Genomic DNA, 27,691 nt, shown 5'->3' with positions numbered 1-27,691 from the left:
CATAATTTCCATCAGTTCGCTAATGCTTATAAATTTTAGTCTAATCCAGGCGTACGTAAGAAATTCTTTTTCAAATGCATAAATGGAAACTATCAATCACACACACACACACACACACACACACTATAAAAAGGAAAATACCTACTCACCTGAAGTCCGCGCTACAACTCCTTAGCACGAATATCGAGGCGTCACAAACAATCGTCGCCTAGAACAAATATCAAATCAAGTCTCAGAATTCTTATCAATAGAATATGTAACTTACATAAAACATATCCCCAAGGACATTCTAGAATGATTTGTAACCCATTGACCAAAAGTTAACCGTCGGTCAAAAGTCGACGGTAGGGTCCACAAACCTACGTAACTCGATCTGAAATATCCGCACCTCAGATTTCCAATCCGTAACTTCCTAAGAGTTTCAATAAGCTTCTAGAACAACATCCTAAATTTTCGAAACGATTCAACGGTCAGATTTCCACCAATTGCTAAAATTAAGTGGAGGCCAACGTTTAAATTTGCCAACTTAGAAAACCCATCTGGGAAGATCTGTACGTCAAATTCCCAATCCGTTAGTTCCTAATATTCTAAATATTATGTACTATTACATTTTAAAGTTTGGTGATTGTTCAATGGTCAGATCATCAATTCATATAATAGCCAAGTAGCGGTCCTTAATGGAAATATAATAAACAATAGAATTTCATCAATCAAATGTCTATTATGGAATTGGGGCACCAATTTTAGCCTAGGGAGGTCAAGTGGTGTCTCTGTTCACATGTCGCTGCCCCGACTTGCTGGAAAATTCAACTATTTTCAAAAATTCTCAAATTTTACAGAAATGAAGATCTCAACGAATAGAGCAAGTTTTATATCTGTGGCCAAATCCAATTTGGTCAGGAAAGACCCAGATCATCCTCGAACCACCAGAAACTCTTGAATTGGGTGTTCTTGATTTGTCGAATCCAAAGCTCCGCCGCCTCCAAACTTGTTTGGGGTTTGTTCCTCGGCTCAAGGGAAGGCTAAGTGGTGGACGAAGGAATCGCCTTCAGAAATGGCAGATCTCCGCCAATCTCTTCCCGGCACCACCGTTGCTATCCCCACAAAACCAAGATGAAAAACCATCGGGTTTGGGGTGGAACTTGAAGAAAGAAGGTCGTGGAGTTGGTTTTGGGTAGTGTTGACGGTCATTTCACCGGTAAAACGCCGGAATCAGCATCGGGGTGTCTAGGAACCATGTCGGGTTGGCAGAGAGGAACCGGGTCAGGGGGATCTGGTACTACCTCACACTCTCATTTCCCCTCCTTTCTCTCCTCTCACATTGGTCGTCTCCTTACCTCCATCTTCTGGTTGGTCTATCCACCCTTACATTCTCTCCTCCAATTAGGCAGCAACCCCCTCTGCTTTCTCCCTTCTTTCCTCCGTCCATTACTATCCCTTCTCTCATTTCTCACAAAATAATTTAAAAATAATAATATAATAATAATGAGAATTATATAAAATAATAAAGAGTAATCTTTACAAAAGTACTTTTCAGATTTATAGTTCCGTAAAATCCCTATCGTAACTCAGGTTTCGATTCGGATTGCGATTACGTGATTGTCCCGTCGAGAACTTCGAGAGTACGGTAAAATAATAACTTGTATGCGTCATGAAAGGCGGTCAACGAAAATCAACAATCTAGCCTCTAGGGCATTTTCGTCAATTCACTCATTTAAAAATTAATAAAAACATAAAATTAAAGACGAGTTGTCACAATCAGTGGAAAAGTTTTAGCAAGAAATATAGACAACATAATCCTACAAAGAGTAGTTATTTTTCTACTCTTCTTTGATCCCGTAGTTTTGTGCCGTACTTTTATCTTTACATTCTCCTAAAACGAAAATTAAGAGCACATTTGTGCTGATAATGTATTACAAATAAAATATAGATAAAGAGAGAGTAAAGAGAAATATAGAGAGACAAGAGAGATTAGGAGGACAAATCAAATTGTCATTTTTTTTCTCATTAAAATTTTATTTATAGGTGTAAAATTTACATCAAAAAATGTCTCTCTTTGTTTTTTTTTTTTTTTTTGTACAAAAACTACTTACATAGTACATAATAACCTCAAACATATTAATAATATTCGCTTCTTAGCAAAAATGATCATTAAGATTATCATAACTCTTCATTTTGTTCTTTGAGATTTGAAATCGATAGAAGTGGTCCATGAGTTTGTCTACTATCAATCATTTGAGTTCTTCCATGAAAATCTCAATTAACTAAAGATTAAATGACAAAAATACCCTTAATTTTTGTCAAATCATTTAGACCCATTATTAAATTGAGAGTAATTTTTTTTTTGTTTTGATTCTTATTTAACAAAAAATTTCATAGAATGACCAAAATGATTGATAGTGGACAAACCCAGAGACCATTTCTATTTATTTAAATCTAAGAATTAAAGTAAAGAGTTATGCTAATTTTAAAAACCATTTTAGCTAAAAAGCCATAATATTTACCCAACCATTTGCTTCAATCATTATTAATTTTTAATTCCACATGAACCACATCTTGATTACCTTAAATCATGGTCGATCAACATGATTAAGGCAAATTTTAAAAGGATGAACATGTCGCGTAAAGTCACGCATTCACAATAAGATGTTAAAACATTTTATATGCTATTTCACCCCACCACCTACTAAAGTGAAAGAAAAAAAAAAAGAGAAAAAGAATAAAAAATATCAAATCTCACATCACAGTGGCATGCTATCATCACAATGTAGCCAATTTAGCACCCACCAACTTTTGTCCAGTGGAAATAATGGCATCTGAATGTATCGAACGTGTATTTTTAATACAACGATGTATTAAGGAGTTATGAGTTCGAGTTAAGTCACTAGTTATAATAAATTTGTTTTGAACTTATTAGTTAAAGAAATCAAATCTAAAACTACTCACTTATGAATAGAGAAGAATATCAATGGTAATATTAAGAGGTCTAAATGTGTACGAAAATTACTTTGATATTTTATTGCACTTAGGTCATTTCCAGTCAAAAATTACATGCCAATTTTAGCTCGAATTTTTGCAAAACCTGTCACCAACCAGGAGCCAAGATGAATCTGTTAATCAAGGCTAAATTTAGCTAGGGTTTGCTGCATATAACAAGCCCTCAAGCTTCTCGGCAGACCTTAACATGTGCATTACAAGTTAAGATGGAAAACTTTGGCCGTGCATGGCTAGAGATACATAAATTTAGCTCCACAATTGTTTCTCTCTTTTCAGTCGGGTTGGGCCGATCGAGAGAAGGAATTTTGGTCCTTCTTCTATTTGGGTGCGTAGGCGTGCCCACCAAACCAAGGAGTGGTCTGGATGGAATATGTGAATGTTGTGCGTCGTGAATCTGATTTCTAACCGAATGATTGAACGGCCAAGGAAGGAATCTCTTCTTGACCTAGGTCCTTTTACTCCCTTAGGATCAAGGGTGGTTAGAGCGGATTTGAATAGTTTGTAATTTTGGATTTATAGATGCAAAGGAATTTAAAGGTGCGAGAAATTAAAGTGCATGAACGTAAAGTGAGATAATATAAAGAACAATAACATAAAAGGATAGGAAGGTAAGCGCGTAAAGTAAACGACGTGAAGTAAAATGCGATTGAATAAACGAACTTAAATTAAAATGAAACTGAAATACCAAGATAACTAGAAGTACTTAAAACATTAAAGCCTAAAGCAATAAACTTACATGAAACCTAAAGCAATAAACTTACATGAGATGTAAATGGCCGGTAGCCGAAAATAAAAACTTTTTCCTTTTTTTAAAAGGGAACAACTGGTGATAAATCACAGTTATCCATCCATTCTGAGGGTTGGGAAGACTCACAGAGGAATTTCAGCATCCCCCTGATCACAAGTCTAGCTTTCACACCAACAACGGATTTTGAACTCGAGATCTTCAATTTTTAGTTTTAAAAAAACATCACCAGCTTGTGATTAAGTATTCATGCCTTTATGGGTTGATTAACTTTGTTTCTTGCCTTTTTGAGTTTCTCATGTGCTAATCTCCTCCGGATATCTCTAGGAGAAATTAGACCTTTTTCTTTCGCGGATCATGAACCATGATTACCTCATATTGACCATCAATTACTCCGTTTGCATCCAGACTTTGATCGTTGCTACTCTTAGATATTTCCGCGTGTGGGATTCTTTAGACCACCATAACATTCTCTGTTTCTGGGCCGTGACGGATATTTTAACTTCAAGATCTTGGGTTTTGCTTGATTTCTTAGACCAACGAATCACGTATCATGGCCGAAGTTGTGACTTTCAGGCCCTAATAAATTGTTCTACCCTTGCTATAGACGGGTTCGACCGACCTTTTAGATTGACCGCAAGCACGATCAACCCGTGCTATCAATTTTGACATAAATAAGGGCTGCGACGATATCGACTCATTCTAGGCTAAATCATTTTCAACCTAGACTAGAATTACGTCGAGAATCTTGACCTAAACCTTACGATGGCCGTATACTACCGTATTGGGATAATTGGACCGTTAGATTAATGTACATAACTAATTGAATTAGATGGTGTAAAATCGGGTACAAATAATAGTTTTCTTTAAATTTTGAAGAAAGCAAATAACAGCGGGAAATGTTATTGGCATTTTGAAAATTTCATTCTATACTTCCCACAAGTGTATTTTTCTTTTCTAATATAAAAAGTTTGGAGTATAGAATAAGATTTTTAGAATGCTAATAACAATTCTCTTTACAGCAATTCGATGACATGGTTTAATTCAAAGGGGTTCATTCCATTGGGTTTCAGTCGACAGTTATATGAGCTCAATGACATATCACCCCGTCTTCCTCAAGGAAATAACGTGAGTCCTGTAATGCAAGCACACCATGAATGCAATGTCTCTCTACTCTTTTGGGATACCAATTTGTATCAAATAGATTCACCATCATATGACATCTCGGTTTGATAATATCATACTATGTGAAAAGAAATTTACATAAAACTTAATATTATTAGACTAGAACAACAGATAACGATCAATATGTTTCATAAAAGTTTTTATCCTCTCAGGAAGAAGGTAAAATATATTTAATTTTCAAAATTAACTCTCCCAGCCAAGGGTAAAGAAACTAAAAATGGATTACGCATCCCATTACCTTTACCTTCTGCAAAAGAAATAAAGCAAACCAAAGCGAGAACGACTTACCTACACTCCCTCAGGCTATCGTGGCACTGGCACTGGCACCTGAACCGAATAGCGTGACATTGAGTTTTTGTGTTTTTTATGATCGAATTATTAGTTTGAGATACACAATAGCATAAAATCTCTCTCATTTTGCACCAGTACAAACCAGAAGCTTCTCCTCTGCTGTTTTATACTCTCTACCCCAAAAATCCATTGCTCCTGGGTCTCTCTCTCTCACTCTGATTTTTTTTTTTTTAAGAAATAATTAAATAAAAAAGCTAGGCACAGATGCAGTAATTATTTAATTACTTTATTTATTCAGATTTCCTCCACAGTCCACGCACTCATTGCTTCCTTCTTCGGTTCTTCTTCATCACCCAGAACCCGAAGAAATAAAGAAACCCATTTAGCTGAAGTAGTCTCCCTCTCTCTCTCTCTCTCTCTCTCTCTCTCTCTCTCTCTCTCAGCAATGGGAGCTTCAAAGACCAAAACTTTACCACATTTTCCATCATTTCGCTTCATTTTCTCACTTTTCCTCACACTTCCGGCACTTTCCTCCCAACCCATTTCTGCTCAGCTCAGCGGCAGCAACCCATCAAAACTGTCGTCGTTTTGGTCATGGAAAACCGCTCCTTCGACCACATGCTGGGTTGGATGAAGAAATCCGTCAACCCAGCCATCAACGGCGTCACTGGCAAAGAATGTAACCCGGTCTCCACCAAACCCGATGAGCCGACAAAATCCATCTGCTTCTCCGACGACGCCGAGTTCGTGGATCCGGATCCGGGTCACTCATTCGAAGCGGTTGAGCAGCAGGTTTTCGGGTCGGGTCCCCTCCCGTCAATGACCGGGTTCGTGGAACAAGCATTGTCAATGTCCCCAAACCTCTCTGAAACCGTCATGAAAGGCTTCAGACCGGAATCCGTCCCGGTCTACGCGGCCCTGGTCCGCGAATTCGCGGTGTTCGATCGATGGTTCTCTTCAATTCCCGGTCCGACCCAACCGAACCGGCTGTTCGTCTACTCCGCAACTTCCCACGGCTCGACCAGCCACGTCAAGAAACAATTAGCTTCCGGGTACCCACAAAAAACAATCTTCGATTCGGTCCATGAAAACGGGTTGGATTTCGGGGTGTACTTCCAGACCACCCCGACAACAATGTTCTACCGAAACATGCGGAAACTGAAGTACACTTTCAAGTTCCACCAGTACGATTTGAAGTTTAAGAAAGATGCTCGAAAGGGGAAGCTCCCGAACTTGACGGTAATCGAACCGCGTTACTTCGACCTCAAGGGGATGCCGGCGAACGACGACCACCCGTCGCATGATGTCGCCAATGGTCAGAGGTTGGTTAAGGATGTTTATGAGACATTGAGGGCGAGTCCTCAGTGGAATGAGACGCTTTTGGTGATTACGTACGACGAGCATGGCGGTTTTTTCGATCACGTCCAGACTCCGTATGTTAATGTTCCGAACCCGGATGGGAATAGCGGTCCGGCTCCTTATTTTTTTAAGTTTGATCGGCTCGGAGTTCGGGTGCCGACGATTATGGTGTCGCCGTGGATTAAGAAGGGGACTGGTAAGATTGTATTGGCATTGTTTTCGAATGTGTTTGCATTACTACATTGAATGTTGGATGTGTTTAACTTTTTTGGTAGCTTTGTTCTGCATGATCATTTAGTATCATTTGGTCTGATTCTGTTGTGGCACGTTTGAACTGCTATTGTAGGAAGTACTTATGCTCATAAGCACTCTACTAGAAGAGCTTTCGATAGAAATTCAAGTGTTTTCTGAAAAAATAATTGGAAGCGCTTTCTAAAGAAGCATTTGACGGGTGCTTAACCAGAAAGAGCTTGTGAGACCCAAAATACCCTTCCAATATTTCTGTCAGAACCCAGTCATAAGCGTTTTTGTCCCCTCCAGAAGCAATCCCAAACAGACGCTTAAATTGTCAGTGTCGAAATTAAATCGGATTAGTTGGTTTTTTTCTCAGTGAAAAATTTCTTGTGCACGCTGTTTCTGTGGATTAAGTAGAAGTAGAATTTGGTTGGTGGGCCGTTGAGTTCAACCCGTATTTGCTAAGTTGTGCTCCCGGGTCTTTTTGCTGTTATTTGCAAGGGGTTTGGTTGGTGCCTATTAACATAGGTGCAAATTGTTGAGAATCTTAGATCAATAAGGGTTGTTCTGTCTGACTTCCATTGTTCATTGCACTGATGTTTGTTTGGTTTTGCAGTGATGAGCGGTCCTCAAGGACCTACACCGAACTCCGAGTTCGAGCACTCCTCGATCCCAGCCACCATAAAGAAAATCTTCAACCTCAACTCTAACTTCTTAACTCACAGAGACGCATGGGCGGGGACGTTCGAGCAAGTTGTTGGGCAATTATCTTCTCCCAGGACTGACTGCCCAGGTATCTATCATGTTCTATACCCCCAATTACATAATGAATTTGATGCAACATGCATTATAAAAGTCGTCTATAGAATTTTTACAAAGTAACCGAATTTTGAAGCGTTTGTGGTTGTCAGAAAGCGCTTTTGACCCTTTCATTAGCAATCCCAAATAGACTAGAAGATACATTTGTTATTGTGGGTATATTTGAAGCTGTCAGTGGAAGAAAACTGACTCTGTATCCTATCCCGCTGAATTCTTGCAGTGACCTTGCCGGACGTAGTGCCTTTGAGGAAAACTGAGGCCAAGGAAGACGGTAATTTATCGGAGTTTCAGGGCGAGGTAGTGCAGTTAGCGGCTGTACTCAACGGCGACCACTTCTTAAGCAGCTACCCGGACGAAATGAGCACGAAGATGAGTGTGAGGGAAGCTCATGAGTATGTCAAAGGTGCAGTTTCAAGGTTCATTAGAGCAAGCAAAGAGGCTATAAATTTGGGAGCAGATGAGTCAGCAATTGTTGATATGAGATCTTCCCTCACAACTAGGTCATCAAATATTAAAAATTAAATTGGGTCCTCCAGAAAGGGAGATTCAAACCTGCATTATTCGGTTTTATAAAACTAAAATCCATGGGCATGTTTATGCAAACAGAAAGGAAACTGCAATTAATTCTAATTCCTTGGGCCTCCCTGCATTTACAAAATTACCAACGCATGAGTATTAGTATTAGGGTCGTGTTATTTATACATTTATTTTTACTTTTCACACACATTTCTCAAATTTGGACCGTCGGATCAAATGAATTTAAGAAGATCAAAGGCAAAAAATTAACAAAAGTGTATGGGAGGTAAAAATAAATATGTGAACAGCACCTTCCTAGAATTATTACAACCATCAACCTTAACTGTGTTTAGTAAGACATGAATAAAAACAAGCATTTTATTCACTAACCTTAACCGGTGGTACTGCATACCACCCTATTTACTACCAAGGAAATTCACAGGGACAATAAAAGGGGATGAAGAAAATCACTGACCAGTTGGGTTGATATGCTCCAAAGTTTTGAATCCATGGACTTGAGGTTTCTTATTATTTTTTTATTTGTTAATAATTAATTTTTTCAAGCTTCTTATTTTGTTAGGGATCTTTATTTTAAATTCCAATTATAAGAGGCTGAGCCACTCTCTATATTGCCAATTGATTTTGTAGTAAAACTTTAACTTTCTTCATAGATTAGATACCAACGGAAAGTCAACTAAGACAATTCTATAAGTACTACTATAATTCAAAATAATTACATGGTTGTCAATCAATCCTACCATGTTTCTCGACCGGTCAACTTTTTCCTACGACCAGTTCATCAAATTTCCGACGATCAGTCAATCAATTTTTTCGGTTTCAATGTCACTGTCTAACAGTGACCTTTAAAAAAACAAGTTAAGTGATGAATTTCTCTTCAATTCTCCAATTTTTTTGTGTATACATGCAATAAAAAACTATAAAATCATATAGCAAAACATAATTGAAGGTGAAAAGTTGCACATACTTTTTAAGTCATTGTTGAACAATGATATGAAATTTTCTGGCTATCGAACAATTTTTTAGACAACAATGATGGTAGCCCGCGAAAATCTGTGGCACTGGTGGCATGTGGGTCATGTATAATGAGAATTGATTGGTAGTTTTTCTTAAAATTTGTATTTGTTTGTAAAACTCTTATTAAAATAGGTATTTAATTTAAATTTACATTTTCTGCCATTTAATAATGCAATCTAGTGATATTTCTCTGTATTTGTAAGGGCAAGGTATTAGGTTCAATTCTCACCAAAGGCAAATTTGAACTACATTATTGCTAACCTATTATGAGGCTAAACTCACCCTCTCTCCCTCAGTGTCAATAATATTGTTTGTTCAAAAAAAAAAAATTTACCTTTTCTTAATCATATTTTTTCCCTTATATAAGTATGAAATTAATGAAGCAAGCGGGAATTTTAAATTACACAAACAAAAGTGCTTGAATTAAGTAGGATGCCAAAACATTAATCTAACAATTAAAATGGAGTATGTTATGCTATAAAGTATCATAGAATTTTAGAAAATGCTTATGTCATTTGAGTTTCTACTTACGTGCTTGGTTCTGAAATTGTTATATAAAACTGGGGGTGGGCAAACGGGGTCCTGGACCCACGGGTTGGGGTAGATCCTTACGGTTCGGGGCGGGTATGGTCCGAGTCCAAAAATTATAATTACCAAACGGGCCGGGGAGGGCCAAGTCCTGGTAAATAACGGGGCATGCCGGTTCTAAAAGTTGAAAAAAAGGGCCCCCAGCTCGGACCGTTGATTTCCTACCCTCTCTTATTCTCAAACCCAAATCACTGAACACCTATTTCTTCCTCATCCTCAAGCCTTTTCTTTCTCCATGGACCTTTAACAACAACCCAATCTTCTCTAATGGCCCAAAACCCAATCTTCTCCGGCAACCCCAAACCCCATCTTCTCCAGGGAAACCATCTTCTTCCCCCCCATAAGACCTCACAACCATGGACTTACTGCAACACCAGAAGGGTAGTAGCACCGATCTTGGTGTTGACGCTATCAGAGGTAAACTTCTCACCCTTCCTTGTCGATTCATGCTCAGGTTCACCGATTGAAATATACCATGGCATCAATGACGCCATCGATCACCTCCTTGACTTCCTCAAGACCCAATCCCATAGTTCCCCCAAACTTTTCTTTCAATTTTCATCATTTCTTCACAAAATCAATCATTTTCAATTTCCTTATTTTCTTCCTAAAAAACAAAAAAGATTGTGCCTTTTTCTTTGCAGGAAAAGATGAGGAGACAGTGCACCGCCTCATTACCAAACTATCGCGTGCTGACGCGACCATTTACGATGACGATGATGACGGTGTTACTAGTACATCTACGACGGCGATGAAGACTCTCCTTGGAGGTGGTGGTCCGAGATTCGAGATTCGAGAAAGCTCCTGGAACGATCCAGAAGAAGAGAAGAGAAAAAAGAAAAAGAATAAAAAAAAAGAAAAAAAAAAGAGATTCGTGGACCTGGCCCGTTTCGGGCCGAGTTAGATCCGGTTTCTGTGTAAGAATTTGTTGGAACCGCCCCGGCTCGCCCCATTTATTTTAAATCTAGGTACGGTCCGGTCCCTTCAAAATTGGGGCTGGCCTGTGCCTAGCCCTATATAAAATTGTGAATCCTGGTCGATGTGGATAGCAAGTAATTTCAAGGTTCTAAAAAACGCTAAACGCTAGTCGAACGGCAAGTTGGGACCTAGCGCCTAGGTGGTTAGGCATGATCTAGACGAACTAGGCAGATTTAACTAAATTCATTATATTTAATGTAAATAAGTGTATGTTTATACTTAAAATATATATAATTTTATTATAAACTACAAAATAAAATGACACATATATAAGTATTCAACAAGTCTCTTACAATTTATTGAAAAAAATAAAATGCAAAATGTAGGTTATCTATTTTTTGCCTAAGTGAGTTGCAACCTAGACGGATGCCTCAACAGGTCTAGATGTTATTTCTTAATTTTCAAACGCCTAAACATTAATCGCGACGGTGGCCAGCCGCCTAGCGCCTACGCGGTGCTAGGCGGTGATTTTTAGAATAGTGGTAATTTACATTGATCATGCAAAATAAATTAGGTTCTCTTCTACTATCCATATATATTGTCAATTAGTTTTTATGATTCAACTAACTGTTTAAGAAATTGCGACAAATATAGACGACAACTTGATATTTTTCACAAAAAACAACAACGATATTTCATTAATCATTACAAACAAGTACAAGGGTGTGAATTGGGTACATTATTATGGTGACCAACACATTGATTTGGAGTGATTTTGCACAAACAAACAATTCATTAAAACTTAGACACAGTGCAAGCACAAATGCACCCATACAGAATTGTCACAAGAACGATAGACACAAAAAACCTATACTAGTGCACACACCAATCTTCATTGACAAGACAAAGTTATTGCTGAAAATCGAGACCACATAAAGTCACCGCTGAAAGGTTTGAAAACATAGAATCATTACTCAAAGGTGAGACCACATCAAACCGTCGCTCAAAGGCGAAACAATATCACCTGTTAACGCGACACAAACAAATCTACACTAATCTGAAAAGAGAATGCACCAGTCCGCTAGTCTTAGTGGAAGATTTGGACACTTTAGAAGACCACCTACAACTTCACCACACAAGTGTGATCCGTAGCTTTCATAAAGCAAGCAAGTAGGGCAGCCAGGCGCCTAAGGCAGCGCAACCACACAATAAGTTGGGTAAAGTGTCCCATTTGATTTATCTTGAGTGTGATGAAAGCATTTGAAAAATCATATTTGAAATGGCAATTTAGTAGTTAGACATAGTCAATGATTGGTGTGTTTCTTCCATTTAGAATAAGGTCCATTGATTAAAGATTATCCAGGCAACAAGGTGACGTAGAGCACGACTGAAAAAGATTGAAGAAAAATTATATAATTATAAAATGGGAAGCAAAGTTGAAGTATTGCAGATTTAGTATCTAACTAGGAAGTGGTGCATGCGTATTGATGTGGAATAAGAAAGTTCGTAGGTAATAACTAAAAAATTAATAAAAATAGATTCAACATAATTTCTAAGTTTTTGAGTTTTGACTAACATTATATTAATTTATTCAAACAAATGCATTGAGAAATAAAGTGTAAGTGAAATTGGATACATACCTGGGTTGAGAATTTGGATAACATGTATTCATTGTCTTAGTTTAACCAATATCATAAAAGATAAGTTTGTTGCAATTTAGTACAACAAAGATGGAAATTGGTGTGTTATGCAATACAATATATTTAGTGATAGCGTTATATAAGAGTTTCAAAAGTCTTGCAAATCATGCTATCGTTAAATAGAAGTTAATATCATTTTTTAAAACAAAATTAAATGCCATTCTAAGATGGATCAAATTTATGTAAATTGATAAACTTAGTTTTGATTATCTAGAGTAAGAATCATCATTTCCGTATCTTCTCTTCAGAGTAATTAACTATTACCAATTTATACACATACTTTCTTCTGCTAACTTACTATGAATAAATGGCTAATTATTTGGTTGTCTAGTGAAAGGTTTAAGGCCAACATTCAAAAGTATTAAAAAGCATCGTTCCACGAAAGATATGCTCTGTCCATATTTTCTAAATCTGTGAAAGAACACATTAGTTGTGGAAATGTCTACTTTTAGACTTTTGGATATTCAATCTAACCTTTCAGTATGCAAGCAGGTAATTTGTCATGTATTTAGATCATGTGAAAAGAAGATATATATATATATATGTGAGTAATATCTAATTCCCCTAAAGAGAAAGCTTAGTAAAAATTGAAATAAAATGTAAAACGTCTAATTCACCAGGATTCAACGATCAAATTAGAATTTCAACACCGGAAAACTTAACTTCTGACGAATTTATGTGTGATTCTCTCAGTAAGAAGGTTTAGGAATGTAGAAGAAGAATTTGATAATTTATGTTTTCTAAATGCCATGCAAATAGATGTATAAATAGTGAGATTATGCATGTTCACAACAGGTATGAGAATACGATGTGACTGTTGGGAGACATCTCTTCGGAGGGATGCTGTGCTCTCTACGTTTTTCTAATGGTTTCAGACTTCATTTGAAAAGATAAGTCTGTTAAAAAATAATTTAATTAAATTCGAAATTAATTAAAAAATAATAATTAATTAAAGAATTTAATTTTCAGAGCTCAAGATCCATCTTTTGATAATTAATTATATATTAATTAATTATCAATTATTTAATCTCAAGGTTGAGCCCAATTTCATTCTCAAATGTCCATTATTCCAATTACTATTTATAAGAGACAAATCCTTATAAAGTGAGGAAACCTTTTAGGAATGACCAATGTGAGACAATGAAATTTCTCCTCAAAATTTCCAACAATACCCAACATTTGAGTGAGTTTGTTAAAAACCGTTTGATATATAATTTAGACCCGCGATATTCAGTGTTACTAAAAACGATAACACAATACACCATCTAAATTCCATATACAATTTTGACCCACATCATTCACATCAATGAGATAGTTGACAAAGAAATATAAGTAATATAATCTTTCACAGAATATTAGCTGTGAACACGAAAGATTCCTTGAAACAAGAAACCAGAATAACGTGTACAAAATAATATTTTTGTGTTTATGATTTTGGGGTTACGATCTCTCTCAAATTTGGTCCTCTGATTCTATCTTCGTAGGGTGTAGGTTTGTGGATGAGTTGTTGATCCAAAGGGCCGTCGGGGCTTGATCTAAGGATGAACAGTTGATGAACGGATCTTCAAGGGGCGTTGGGCTTGATCTTGAAGAATGGGTGTATGGATTTCTTCAAGGGCTTTTGGGCTTGATCTTGAAGGTTGATGGATGAGCAGATCTTCAAAGGCTTTTGGGCTTAGTCTTGAAGAACGATTGGATGTGTGGATTTGTTTGTGCTGTTGATCCAAGGGGCCGTTGGGGCTTGATCTTAGGATGAACGATGAACACTTTCTTCAAGGGCCGTCGGGGCTTGATCTTGAATAATGGTTGTGTGGATTTCTTCAAGGGCTTTTGGGCTTGATCTTGAAGGTTGATGGATGAGCGGATCTTCAAGGGCTTTTGGGCTTAATCTTGAAGAACGATTGGATGTGTGGATTTGTTGAGGTTGTTGATCCAAAGGGCCATTGGGGGCTTATGCTTAGGATGAACGAATGAACACTTGTATGCGGCGTATGCCATGTATGCCTTGACACGTCAAAACTTTAATGCGTTGGTGAACATTTGTTTCACCGAAATTTCGATGTCTACATTAGCAAAGTGAAAAGCACTTACAAACACACTCACTTGTTGATAAACGTAACAGCCAAAATTTCAACGGGAACTCTGATGCAACATATTTTTTTTCAAACCAAATAATTAATTTTCAAACAAAGATAAGACAAACTTAAAATATTTGCTGTCAAACAAATTTATACACATTAGCATAAATCTAATTTAAACACTTAACACAGGATTTACAAAAGTAAAAAAGAAACAAACTGAAAGTCTAACTATAACAAATAACAGTGTAAATGTTAGCAAAAAACTTGTCACACAAATTAACTAACACTGGTAAACCACAATATTAATCCACCTTGAAGAGAGAAAATTGATAAAAATAAAAAAAAATAAAAAGAAACCAAAGCTTTAACCATCACATATAACGAACAGATTAACCAATGCATAAAAAGTAAATTTAAACAATTGGAAAATATACACATGAAGCAAAACATGTAGAAAAGTTCAAAAAACTGAGTAAAAATGAAAGGAAAAAATATAAAAAACTTAATACCTGACAAAAGGAAGCAAGAACTCCAAGCACAAATCCTCAAGACAGAACCTGTTTCCAAAAAAAATTAAAAAAATGCATGCTCCAACGAAAGAACATCATAGACCGCGAAACAACATCACAATTGCAGAGGAAAAACAAAAACTCCAAAGCAAAATAAAATCGAAAGCAAAAAGCACAACAAAAATGAGGACCAAACTTACAAACCCAGATTGAGGACCGAACTTACAAACCCAGATTTGCAAGCAGCAATACAGAAAGAGGAGAAAAAGCAGATGTCCAAAGCTTAAAAAAAAAAAAAAAAAAAAAAAGGAGGGAGGGGTGGGGGGTGGGGGAATACCACAGCAAACGGACAGAAAAGAAAAGATAAATAAAAGAGATGAGCTTACAAACCCAAATTTCCAAGCAGCAATGCAGAGAGGGAAGGAAACGCAGAAGTCGAAACCAAAAAGAAAGACAAATCAGGAGCAGACGTGCGGGAAGGTTAAAAAAAAAAAAAAAAAAAAGATGAGTTGAAAAGCCAAATGCAATGGATGATCAACACGTGGTCTGCCCTGCCCAATATATATATATATATTTTATTTTTTTATTTTTTTCCTCCCACTTCGCATCATGATCTCTCAAGCCTAGCCTAATTTAGTATTGAGGCAATTCTAAAAAAAGTTAGTATAAAAAAAGTTGTGAGTTGTTCTTTTTTTTGTAAACATTCAGCTTCAGTTTTTTTCACAGTTTTTTATGAAAAAAAAAAAGCCAAAAACAAGAAGCTGCAAAACCCAACTTTGAAAAATCTGTTTTTTTTCACATTTGTTTTACTTAAAAGTTTACTAAACACTATAATACTGTTTTTTTTTTTTTTTCCAAAAGCATTTTTACAAAAAAGTTTACCAAATACTCTGCTACTTTATTTCACAGCTGTTTATTCTCACAGCACAGTAGAAATAATTTTTTTTCAAAGCATACTAATACCAAACTAGTCCTCACTCATATTAGAATATCTTTTCTACCCTGCCCATTATATATATATATATATTTGTGCAACTTCACATTTATAATCTCTTTCTCAAGGAATTGGCGTTCGTTACTACCAGCCGACTACAATGGCAATGACATTCCCTTTTTCCTCTGTCTCTCTCTCTCAAATGGAAGGGGATGATCAAGAAATGGCATAATGTAAGCCAAAAGCAACCAAAATATGCTTCCAGCATCACCAATATATATATACACACATATACAGGTCCCTTAAGGAAAAGGATCACCATTTTTCAAAAAAAAAATAGAAACACCATTTTGATCATTAGATTTGATTTTAATGAAATTCTATGGCTGAAATTAAATCATAGTCACAGGCCACAAAATCTCAACCACAGAATTTCATTAAAGCCAAATCTAACTGTTAAGAGGATGATTTCATTTCTTTTGAAAAATGGGAATCCCTTCCTTTAAAGGCTTCCTATACATACATATACATATAAATATATGTGTGTGTTTATATATATATATTTCTGCCTCCTTTGCATTTAGGATCTGGATTGTTTGCCTTTGCATTTAGGATCTGGATTGTCTGCCCTCCCCATTTCATACCCTTCCCATCCCCTTTTATTTCTGTGATCACGGTTAAGCAACGTCAACATTTTACATTCTCATTGTTTTTTGTCTTATTATTTTTATAAAAAAATTAATGTTCACATGGCTTAACTGTGACTACAAAATATAAAAATGGATGAGAAAGGTATGGGATAAGAAGGGGAGGAACCAGCATCCTTGCGGGATCCATTCTCTAGGGATCTTAGGGATCACGCAACCGTGTCCGTTCACCGTATATTGTGCGATCATAAATCATTTAAAATTTGAAATTTAAAATTCAAATATAAATAGTACCTATCAAAAATTGATCACACAATATACGATAAATGGATACGATTACGTGATCCCCAGAATCCCTAAAGAATGAATCCGGCGAGGATCCTGATTCGAAGGGGAGAAGTCCTTGCATTTATTATCTCTTTTTTGAGGAATGGCCTTCGTTACCACCATTAGGCAATGGCATGCCTCTTTCTCTCTCTCTCAAATGGAAGGGGATGATCAACACGTGGCATAATATAAATCAAAGGCAACCAGAAAAGGCTTTAAATACTGGACTTGAGAGCGATAGGAGGAAGAACCATGGATAATGGACAGGTAGATATAAGAAAGAGTGTGATATTTACGAATCATTTTTTATTTTTTTCATACTATTTTAGTTTTCGATCGTCAGATCGAATATTGAAGAAGATCAACGGACATAAATTAATAAAAGATGTGTTCATGAGAAAAACAATTATATATATATATATAATAATAATAAACAAAACAATAACCAATTGTTTTACCCCGTGGATAAACACATTGGTTTTTGGACAAAAAAAATTGATAAACAAACAGACTGCAGGACAAAATAAATGATTATAGTTGTCAGGAGTTAAATCCAGCCACATAGATTGTGGCGCAAAAAAGGAAAAAAATTTATAAAATAATTGTTCTAGGGAAAAAATGATTAAAAAATGTGCGTGGGTTTTGAAAAGCGAAGAACTTCAGATGATGGAGAACGGCACCAGAAAGCAGAAAGGGCAAAATGGCCAACTCACTGCACGATTCCAGAAAAGGTCAAAAAATTGCCCAGCAAGCAAGCAAGGAACAAAACCGGATGGGCAATGAACAATACCCATCAGCTGAGCTTTAGTATACATAGAATAGAATTTGGGTTCATAACTTATCATTTCGAAGAAAATGGTGTCACAAGTCCAACAAGCATTTTTGCCGTGACATATGGGCTATTTAGGCCATTCCGTCTTTTACTATATTTTATCGGTATTTTAAGATTTTATGATATTTTTGATATTTTCTTATCAATAAACTTGAGAATTTTCTCAATTCCTCGTGAGTTTTAAATTGCAGTATAGATAACTAGTGTAATTGTGTAAACTTAAAAGTAAGAATCTCAATAACTTTAAAATCAAATTCTCAGAAGCACTAAATATAAAGAATTACACACAGAATTCGTCAAACCCTACTCTTTTTCTCTGCCGGCCCGACCTCTCTGTGTTCTCTCTCTCAATGATTAGTTTCACAACAACTTATAGTATTTTATTCAATTTCGATGCTATTTCAACCTGTATCACTAGGCAAATGAGAAAGTAAATCCAATTCTTCTTCCCAGCTCAACATTTCACTACTCCAATGAATAAGGGAAGGCAACCACTACGGGATGGTTCAGCAGTTGGGTATGAATTTTAGATTTTTATTTCACACGATATGTCATGGGTTTAATTCTTGATACTGATGAATCGCACGATGGTGATCAGGAAAAGGTTGAAATGTCTCTGTAAGTCTTCCCGATTACCAAAAAAATAGACTATCATATCGAAACCACCGACTCATCATTTTAAAAAAATGAATAAGGGAAGGCAAGAAAGCAAGACGATAGTGTAAATTTGTCTTATAGAAAATGAAGCTCAAACATTTACTTTGTTCCATAATATCTCTCGATCTCCTACATAATGCTTGATGTGTCACACGGCGTACTTTAATTAGAAGGTGGTCATATCATATAAGTCCTTGTCCATGTTTATTTTTTATTATTTATAATCCCAGCAAACAACTTATCGTCCTGCTTGCGTATTCAAGTTGAATTACACTACGTACTCTTCTTTCCTTTTCAATTTAGGTGGCTATATATCTCACGTGTTGATTAAACTAATTCCACGATTAGTGGTGTACAAGATAAGTGGACTACGTTGTTTGTAGTCATTAAGATCCTTAATGGCTAGGACCGGAGGACACTTAAATTTTTACACATATTTTGGCGTTCATTTTGTAAGGTGCACTTCGTAATGTATTTCAACTATCTAACCTTTTATCTTTTAGGTATTCTCTAAAAATCATGTCTACCAAAAATCATCCAAAACGAAACTATATAACTGTTGGATTAAATGATAGTCATTTTGTGTTATTTGAAGAGCCCTCCATTTTCTTTACTACAAATGATTATTTAATGGTTTTGGATTTGTCTAATTTTTTTACAAAAATAATCTATGAAATGATGAACTAAAAAATAAACGGTTCAACTTTGAAAAAAAAAATTCTAAAATGAATGTCAAAAATATAACTCCCAATCCTAACTCATTTAAGTATAAACTTATAAAACCAAACTCAGAAAAAGGGAGCACTAAATTTGTAATCCATGTAAAAAATGGGCATGGATCCTCCGGATCCAATTGTCCTAATCTTAGGGATCCATCAATTCGGACCATTGAAATTTGATCTAACAGCTACAAACAGGGGCCCACTTTACAAGTTATAATAACTTTAACTGTTGGATCAAATTTTAACGGTCCGGATTGATGGATCTCTAGGATTAGGACAGTTGGATCCGGAGAGGATCCATGTCCGTAAAAAAATGAGCATCACATGACACATGCATGTTGCCAGTTCATCTACACGTACAAAACAATATGTTAAAAAAGATCGCATCTGTATGCCTTAGGCCACCAAAAACAACCCTAAAGTAATGCTTTAAGTTGTCAAAACGTAACCTTCAACTGTAGATGCTTTAAGAGTTTGCCAGAGCACCAACTGAACCAATGGATGCCCATTTTACACTTGGTATCAAAGTACGATTGTGGTTGTGGTGGTGGAGGAAATGACGGTAAATAAGAACAGTAATTGAAGATGCGGCGGTAACGGTGATAGCAAAGGTAATTGTGGTAGACTGGTAGGTATCTTTGGATGTACATCGAGAACTCCGGCCCGAACAACGACCTTGTGTTAGGTTCTGTCACTTTCTGGTCCCATGCAGGCCTCTAAATTGTTTGATTCCAGTTCTAAAAGAAAATCAACAATATATATTGGTAATTGATTGATCAATAATTCCCACCCAGGCACCCACTTGTTTGATTTTTGGGACATCAAACGCATATATTTTATTGTTGTAAAATTGCCGAATCACAGAAAAGGCCAATGATGAAGATTGAAGCTGCTAAAAATCAATGGGGCCGATAAGCAGCCCCATTTTAATATTTTATACACATGTGATAAGCGAGGTCGATGAGTTGAAAAAGTTTAGGTGGATTAAAAAGCCCCGATGAACCGCGACCGTAACACGGTTATAAAGTAGTGAGATTTTTTGTCAAGTAAATTTCGACTCGCATGAAAGACGTAACGATCTGGATACTATCTTGAAGAGAAGTTTGGAGAAATAGACATAACTGTGAAGATGCAGATTACTTACACCTGGACATAAAGACTCTATCAAGCTTCACTAAGGAAAAAACGAGGTCTTTTGTCCAAAGAAATGCCTTCTGAAATAGCTAATCAACATTATGGTCAATAATTCAAATTTTTAATATTATATTTTATGCACATGTATTTTGGAGGAGCCCATGTAATAACGAGTGTGTAATTCACGTTCTCATTTACATAATTAGGGTTGTTTACTGGATTAGATATTTCATTTTAGCGGTAATCTAGAAGGGGGACTGAGTTTATGCGTGTCAACTTTCTATTACGAAAATTTGACAAAATGTATTACTTCTTGTAAATGAATAGATTTACTACTAATATTATTAAGGTATTTTGCGATAAAATTCAACACGTGAGGGTTGCGGCATGTGATTAAGTTAGAAAACATATTCATGCCATGTTCGAGGGAAATATTTAGGCTTTATAGCTAAAATGGTCCTTGTTATTTATCATACCTCCTTATTTTGGTCATTGAAATTCAAAATTGATACAAGTAAAATTGTCAATTATTTTTGGTTCGTTTGTGAAAAATATCTATTAAATTGAAGAAATCACCAATTCAAAGGGAATGGTTGATTTAACAAAAATACTATCAGTTTAATAGAAATTTCTCATAAAATGACTAAAATAATTAACAGTGGACAATCCCTGCGTTCTATTGGTTTTAAATTCTAAATATCAAAGTAAGGAGTTATATCAATCTCAAAACCATTTTAGATAAAAAACCAAATATTTATATGCAATTGAGTTGAGTCCACAAGAACTGCGGTTTTAGACTTTTAGTAAATTAGTGACAGATAAACAATCACACGTGTAATGAAATTTAAAAAAAAACTTAAAAAATTATAACGTGAAGGTCATAGAATCAGAGTAATTAAGCACTTTATTAATTTTGTTTTAACTCATAAAAAAATCAACCTTTTGAGGTGCTATTGCTAATTTCCAATCCTCCCATCACGTTCATATCATATCTTGTCAAGTAACGTACTCACTTGACCAGATCACAATCCACTTCACATGGAACATGGAAAAGAACAAGAACCTAAATTAAGAAATTGAAACTCTTCAAAACATTTTAATCTTGATTAATATTCTCTATCACTAGTGAAGCAAATCTTACAACTTGGTGTCGATCTTTAACTATAACACTCAAAGTTAGTACTTGATAAGTAGATGACAAGTAATTTTTTATGAGATATTATATTAATACATCTCAAATTACTTCTCTCACACCTTTTTAATTTTTTAATATTTTCTACACAATATTAACACTTGATAGAAAAATATTAAAAAATTAAAAAATTAAAATGGTGTGGAAGAAGTAATTTAGAATGTGTTAATATAATCTCCCTTTTTTATAATGATTGTCACACCAATAAGTGGTTAGTAAGTGATGTCATCAATTAACTCATATTACAAGCCATCCATCAACAACGTATTACTGTGAATCGTCGGTTCATGATGTATTAACCATGTTGTGTTCACCTGCTCATATTATAATAGATGGATCTTTTTACAAAGTCCTAAATTATATTATATTATTGTTGATCCCTCATGTTATCATTATACATACTAGTATTGTGTTCATCTGCTCATATTATAATAGATGGATCTTTTTACCATGTCGTTTACTCATATTAATACATGATAACACCACGTGACGGTATGTCTGTCACTCAAAATATTTCGTGAATAATGTAAAGTTCGACATAAAAAACCAAACATAATAAAGTACAACATACATTGAATTGTTTTTTATTCCACTACTAATAACATTGAGTCGTTTCGTAAAAGACCTCCCACCTATTAAGATACACAAACATTTAAACTGAAAATCATATTGATATTATAGTATTGTTGATCCCTCATGTTATCATTATACATGCTAGCCTTCATGCACGTGCTCATGTGCGTGCAGAAGATATTTTTTGAATCACGACATGCTACACGTGACTTACACGTTTTAAATGAATAATATTAGACCATGCTAGAAAAAACCCCTCATAAACCAATCAAAGTAACTGAATCCACATAATAAAATCGATCTTTCAATTTCGATCTACATTCTAATGAATTTACATTAAGAACAGAGAAAATAATATTTAATAAATAACTGATTGAATCACATTATTGATAGTCCATTGTGAGATATTAATTTAAAAAAAAAAAAATACTGTACAGGAAAAAGTTAAATATTAAAAATACTATTTATCATTGTATAGTAAATAGTTAAATATTAAAAACACAGTTTATCACTATTTATATGACAAAAATACCCCTACCACATTTGATGCATTATTTTGAGCTGCTTTTGAAGTTTTTTGTTTGAGAGGCATTTCTGTCCACTTATTTTTGGTGAAGTCTATGACCTCAAAAATAATTGTTCAAAAGCTCTGCCGGCTTTATATTAAACATATATACATATACAGTCCCTTTATGCAAAAAGATCCCCATTTTTTCAAAAAATAGGGATTTGATGGGGAGCCCACATGGAACTTCAACTTAGTTTGTAAGTCTCGATTTATAGATCATCTTTGCAAAAATTCAATTCAATCCAAAATCATTTGCCTATTTAATTATCAAGATAAAATTTCATTGTTTCTTATATAACAAAGTATTTGTTAATTTTTTTTTTTATCCCAATTAGATGACTTAAATATCTCCGATAAGATGATCTATGAATGCAACTTGAAAAATAGACGGTCTCAATCATTAAAATTTGATGTAATGTGGACCCCACAATTAATTCCTATTTTTATAAAAAAATAAAGATCCCTTCTCTTAAAGACTTCATATACATACACACACAAAATGCAAAATATTTACCGTATTTAATAAACCACATACTGTTACAATTGGTGATTATATTTTTTCTAATAATTTAAAAATATAAATACAATTAAATGTTTTATATCACATTTGTCTCACAATACAGGTGAGACTCATTTGTATTAATAGATCTTACCTTTTTTAGAGAATTTGATATAAAAAATATAATAAACTCAATCAACACATCACACCATATAAATTATAAAATATGATTGACAAATAGTCTCTTTGTCGTTACCTTACAAAAATCACAAAGCTGCGGTGAAATCCATATTATATTTATAACAAGTACAAGCCACACAACAAAAATACCAAACATTCAACACTCTTCACTTTTCACATTCATCGGGATCTCAAATATCCCACACAGAATTGCTATGCAGCAGCAGATTCGGCTTCTCTGATCAGTGATCACCGGCCGTCGCTTTCATCTGAAACTCGAAGATGGTCCAACTCCATGGGAAGTTCAAGGCCTTCGTCAACAGCAGATGGCTGGTGTTTGTGTGTGCAATGTGGATCCAATCCTTTGCAGGAATAGGGTACCTGTTTGGGAGCATATCACCTGTGATCAAGTCCACCATGGGCTACAGCCAGAGAGAGGTGGCGATTCTTGGAGTGGCCAAGGACTGGGGGGATGCTGTAGGGTTTGTGGCTGGAAGCCTGTCTGAAATATTGCCCACCTGGGGCATTTTGGTCATTGGAGCAGTCCTCAACTTTGTTGGTTATGGCATGCTTTGGCTTATTGTCTCTCAGAGATTGCCTGCTTTGCCTCTCTGGGTGGTGAGTTAACTTGTTCAACTTCAATCCAAGTCTCATCATCAAAGTTTTCTTTTGGGATCTGCTACACAGATTTTATCATAGCTCCTCTCCATATTTTTGCTAGGATTTCAGTTTTTGTTTTTATGAATGGTTTTAGATGTTCGGGACTGCTTCTGGAAGGGTTAAAAGTGTTTCTATATCATAAAAGCACTTTCTGGAGAAGTAAGGGACCTTCCTGCTTCTTTAGGAAACACTTCCAACTGTTTTTTTAGGAAGCACTTGGATTGTTAATAAAATTTCAAACATGTTTCTAATAATAGAACTTGTGACAAAAGTGCTTGTGAGTATAAGTGATTCCTACAAGTACAGTCTTGAATGAACCTGATATCGGATTTGGAAAGGATATACATCGAAAAAATTTTCTACTGGTAAATCAAATGACTGTACATTTTGTTGTCTTGTACTCTTTGTTGTACTGTTGAAATTCATATATTGAAATTTGCCATTTTTATCACAAAAGAAAATAATACAAAATTGAGTCTTGTGTGTATTCAGTTGGCATTGTTGTAGTCTTCCTAGTGTTTTTTTTTCTTCGCATAAACTGTCATACAGATTGTATTCGTGTCGAATCCGTGTAGTCTTCTGCATTTTTGTTGTGAGCAGAATTGCTAACCAGGTTTTATTTTTCATTTTCTCCTTCTGTGCAGCTCTGCATTTGTATATTTGTGGGAACAAACGGAGAGACGTTCTTCAACACAGCAGCATTGATATCATGTGTGCAGAACTTCCCCAAAAGCCGGGGTCCTATAGTCGGGATCCTAAAAGGCTACGCCGGTCTGAGTGGCGCGATATTGACTCAGATTTACGCAATGATCAACTCCCCTAATGAATCATCGATGCTTTTTATGATTGCAGTCGGCCCATCAATGGTTGCCATTGCTCTGATGTTCATTGTTAGGCCTGTGGGAGGCCACAAGCAAGTCAGGCCATCTGACAATTCAAGCTTCCTATTTACTTACAGCATTTGCCTTGTTCTGGCAGCTTACATGTTGGGAGTTTTGCTCCTCGAGGATTTAATCAACATAAGTCAACCTTTGATCACAATGTTTGCAGTTATCCTAATCATTCTCATTCTGCTTCCAATTGTGATCCCTGTCATACTGGTTTTCTTTTCCGACCCAACACATTCGATGCAGGAGAGCCTTCTCGTTGAATCGCAGGGTGAAGAAGCTGGAAAATCTGAGGAGGACAAGACTGAAGTCATTTTTAGTGAGGTGGAGAGTGAGGTGGAGGATGATAAGTCCCTGGAAGTGAACTCGCTTTCAGTGTCCGAAAGACAGAAGAGAATTGCTCAGCTGCAGGCTAAGCTGTTACATGCAGCTGCGGATGGAGCAGTGAGGGTTAAGAGGCGAAAAGGCCCTCGTAGAGGAGAGAATTTCACCTTGATGCAGGCATTGGTAAAGGCAGATTTTTGGCTCATAGTATTTTCCTTATTTCTGGCTGCTGGATCCGGCTTGACAATTATTGACAACTTAGGTCAGATAACTCAGTCACTTGGTTACAATGATTCGAGTATTTATGTTTCCATGATCAGCATTTGGAACTTTCTTGGACGCGTTGGGGGCGGTTACTTCTCTGAGATTATAATAAGGTGACATAATGTAGAGCCATAAAATTGAGTACTTTTTTTCCTTACACATATTTCGCACGATGACTTGCTAGTCCTCATGTGCATGTTTGTTCTTTTACCAGAGATTACGCTTACCCTAGACCCGTGGCAATGGCGGTAGTTCAGGTCATCATGGCATTCGGGCTTTTCTACTATGCCATGGGATTTCCAGGGCAGATTTATGTGACAACTGTGCTGGTAGGACTTGGTTATGGTGCTCACTGGGCAATTTTGCCAGCTGCAGCCTCGGAGCTCTTCGGGTTGAAGAGTTTTGGGGCCTTGTACAATTTTCTTACAATGGCAAATCCCGCTGGTTCTCTTATATTCTCAGAAGTGATTGCTAGTGGAATATACGATCACTACGCGAAGGAACAAGCCACGCTCAGACACCAAATTTCAGGTTCAATGCTCATAAAACCCCTCCGCGATGAGGACTCACTCACTTGTGTTGGCACTGTATGCTATTCCATCACATGTGGAATACTCTCAGGACTCTGCATTGTTGCATGTGTTTTAAGTTTAATCGTTGTTTACCGGACTAGGAGGGTTTATACGCAGCTCTATGGATCGAGCACTTGAGCTGCGAAAGCAAAAGGGCTACTGGATACCTACGGCGATCAGCACATTGCGTCTGAAAGGACTTTCTTCCTACGAATCCAAGTCCCCTGTGGGGATTTTTCTCTGAACATGAAATTGAATTCTTTTCTTCTCTCGTTTACAACGGAAGAACAATTTGAAAGATTTGCAGAATATTTCATTGATTACGATCTGCGATGAGAAATTAATAATGTTTCAACTTCTTGATATTTATATGTAAACAACAGATGCAGTTGCAGAAAAGGTACAATCTTTGTCATGGAAATCTTTTGTTAAAACAACATCAATAGCTTCAAAAGGCTGAGATTTCTTGAGGTTTAAGGAAAGATACCTCGAAAGTGAAGCCCATCAAGCGGCCCAAAATCCAGTAGAACGCTAAAAAGCCCACAATGCCTGATGGGCTTGGTCTTCTGTTTGTCTAATAAGGTAATTAGGTAATTTTCTTACATAATATGGCTAGTTTTGTTGGTACCACGTCAGCATGAAATGGATATTTTTGGTCAAAATAAAAGGAAAGAGATCCTCTTCAAATATGTTCCACCAAAGCTACTGAATCAAGTGATTTGAGTTTTTAAAATTTGATCAAACGGCTAAAAACATGGGCTCCTTTTAAAAGTTATAATAATTTTAACCGTTTAATCAAATTTCAAGGATCCAAATTACTTAATCTGATGATCTTAGTGGAAGAGATCCAGAGAGGATCTCTTTCCAAAATAAAATCTACATACATGCGTATCTACCGAGAGAATCTGAGGTGGCATACAATGCATTATGTTTGCCACAAAATCTAGACTGTATTTACAAACTAATTGATATATTAATTAAGTTTTAATTCAATTCAAATATATTGTTATAAGGAGCAATATTCGTGTGTCATTTATTTAATGTGTAGCCTTGCGAAGTTAGTTACGGTGAATCTTTGATTGCTTCTTTTAAATAGATACGCTTGTATAAATTGATCAACAGCTTAAAAATGTGATTGAAAAAGATAATACGTAATATAGCATCAAAGAAAATAAAATAAACTTACGCAAAACATATAGTAAAACAAGATGACATGTTGATTTTCTTATATTCCTAATCAAATTTTCCATATTAGGTAAAAATAAATATGGAAATATAGGAAAGTGGCAACCATGTAAACAAAAAATTAGGCCAATTGCAACAATGGTCACTATATATTAATTGAGATTTCACTTCTGTCCTTCTAAAATTTTTGTTTTGCTTTCTACATGGACGAAAGTGAAGTCTCAAATAAACTAGGACCATTCTTGCAAATCGGCACAAAACTTAACCATGGTTAGGGTTTTAAAATGGCCAAGTGGCATGATTTACAAAAATTGAAACTGCAGCGATGGTCCTTAGAGTTTTTTCACGATTTCACTTTCGCCATTGTAGATTTTTTTTCGTTTCACTTTCTACAAGGTCAAAATTGAAATCTCAGGTAAACTACAGGGACCGTCGTTGCAATTTTGCCAAAAGGTTAACCTTGGGTAGGGTTTTAACCATAGGCCAACCAATGCTTAGGTGGCATCATTTTACAAAAGCCGATGCTACCTATATATATATATATATATGTGAAAAAA

The 27,691-nt window shown here is 35.9% G+C and overlaps 2 protein-coding genes across 2 annotated transcripts; both read left to right on the top strand.

The window, feature by feature from the left end:
- Positions 1-5,424: 5,424 nt before the first annotated feature.
- Positions 5,425-8,269, top strand: LOC103950000 (non-specific phospholipase C6-like). The gene is given in 4 exon segments (XM_048587578.1): positions 5,425-5,765; positions 5,768-6,773; positions 7,428-7,604; positions 7,851-8,269. Coding segments are annotated over 4 exon segments (1,587 nt in total). The 5' UTR covers positions 5,425-5,663; the 3' UTR covers positions 8,153-8,269.
- A 15,091-nt stretch (positions 8,270-23,360) lies between these two features.
- On the top strand, positions 23,361-26,314 carry LOC103950001 (protein NUCLEAR FUSION DEFECTIVE 4). Its single transcript, XM_009361150.3, has 3 exons — positions 23,361-23,860; positions 24,547-25,490; positions 25,592-26,314. Exons 1-3 carry the CDS (start codon positions 23,525-23,527, stop codon positions 26,085-26,087), a joined length of 1,776 nt encoding a protein of 591 aa, XP_009359425.2. The 5' UTR covers positions 23,361-23,524; the 3' UTR covers positions 26,088-26,314.
- Positions 26,315-27,691: the final 1,377 nt, after the last annotated feature.

This window comes from the organism of the source record quoted next, unplaced genomic scaffold, assembly GCF_019419815.1.
Source record: "Pyrus x bretschneideri cultivar Hongxiangsu unplaced genomic scaffold, Pyrus_bretschneideri_v1 Contig27, whole genome shotgun sequence".
Lineage (NCBI taxonomy): Eukaryota > Viridiplantae > Streptophyta > Magnoliopsida > Rosales > Rosaceae > Pyrus > Pyrus x bretschneideri.
The sequence above is the reverse complement of the archived record's forward strand: the minus strand, read 5'-3'. Positions and strand labels throughout refer to the sequence as shown.

What these genes read in the sequence shown, in the direction of transcription:
- LOC103950001 (XM_009361150.3), top strand. Translation starts at nt 23,525, where the DNA reads ATGGTCCAACTCCATGGGAAGTTCAAGGCCTTCGTCAACAGCAGATGG. An exon ending in CTGCTTTGCCTCTCTGGGTG is followed by an intron (nt 23,861 to 24,546) that starts GTGAGTTAACTT and finishes CCTTCTGTGCAG; the next exon opens with CTCTGCATTTGTATATTTGT. An exon ending in TTCTCTGAGATTATAATAAG is followed by an intron (nt 25,491 to 25,591) that starts GTGACATAATGT and finishes TTCTTTTACCAG; the next exon opens with AGATTACGCTTACCCTAGAC.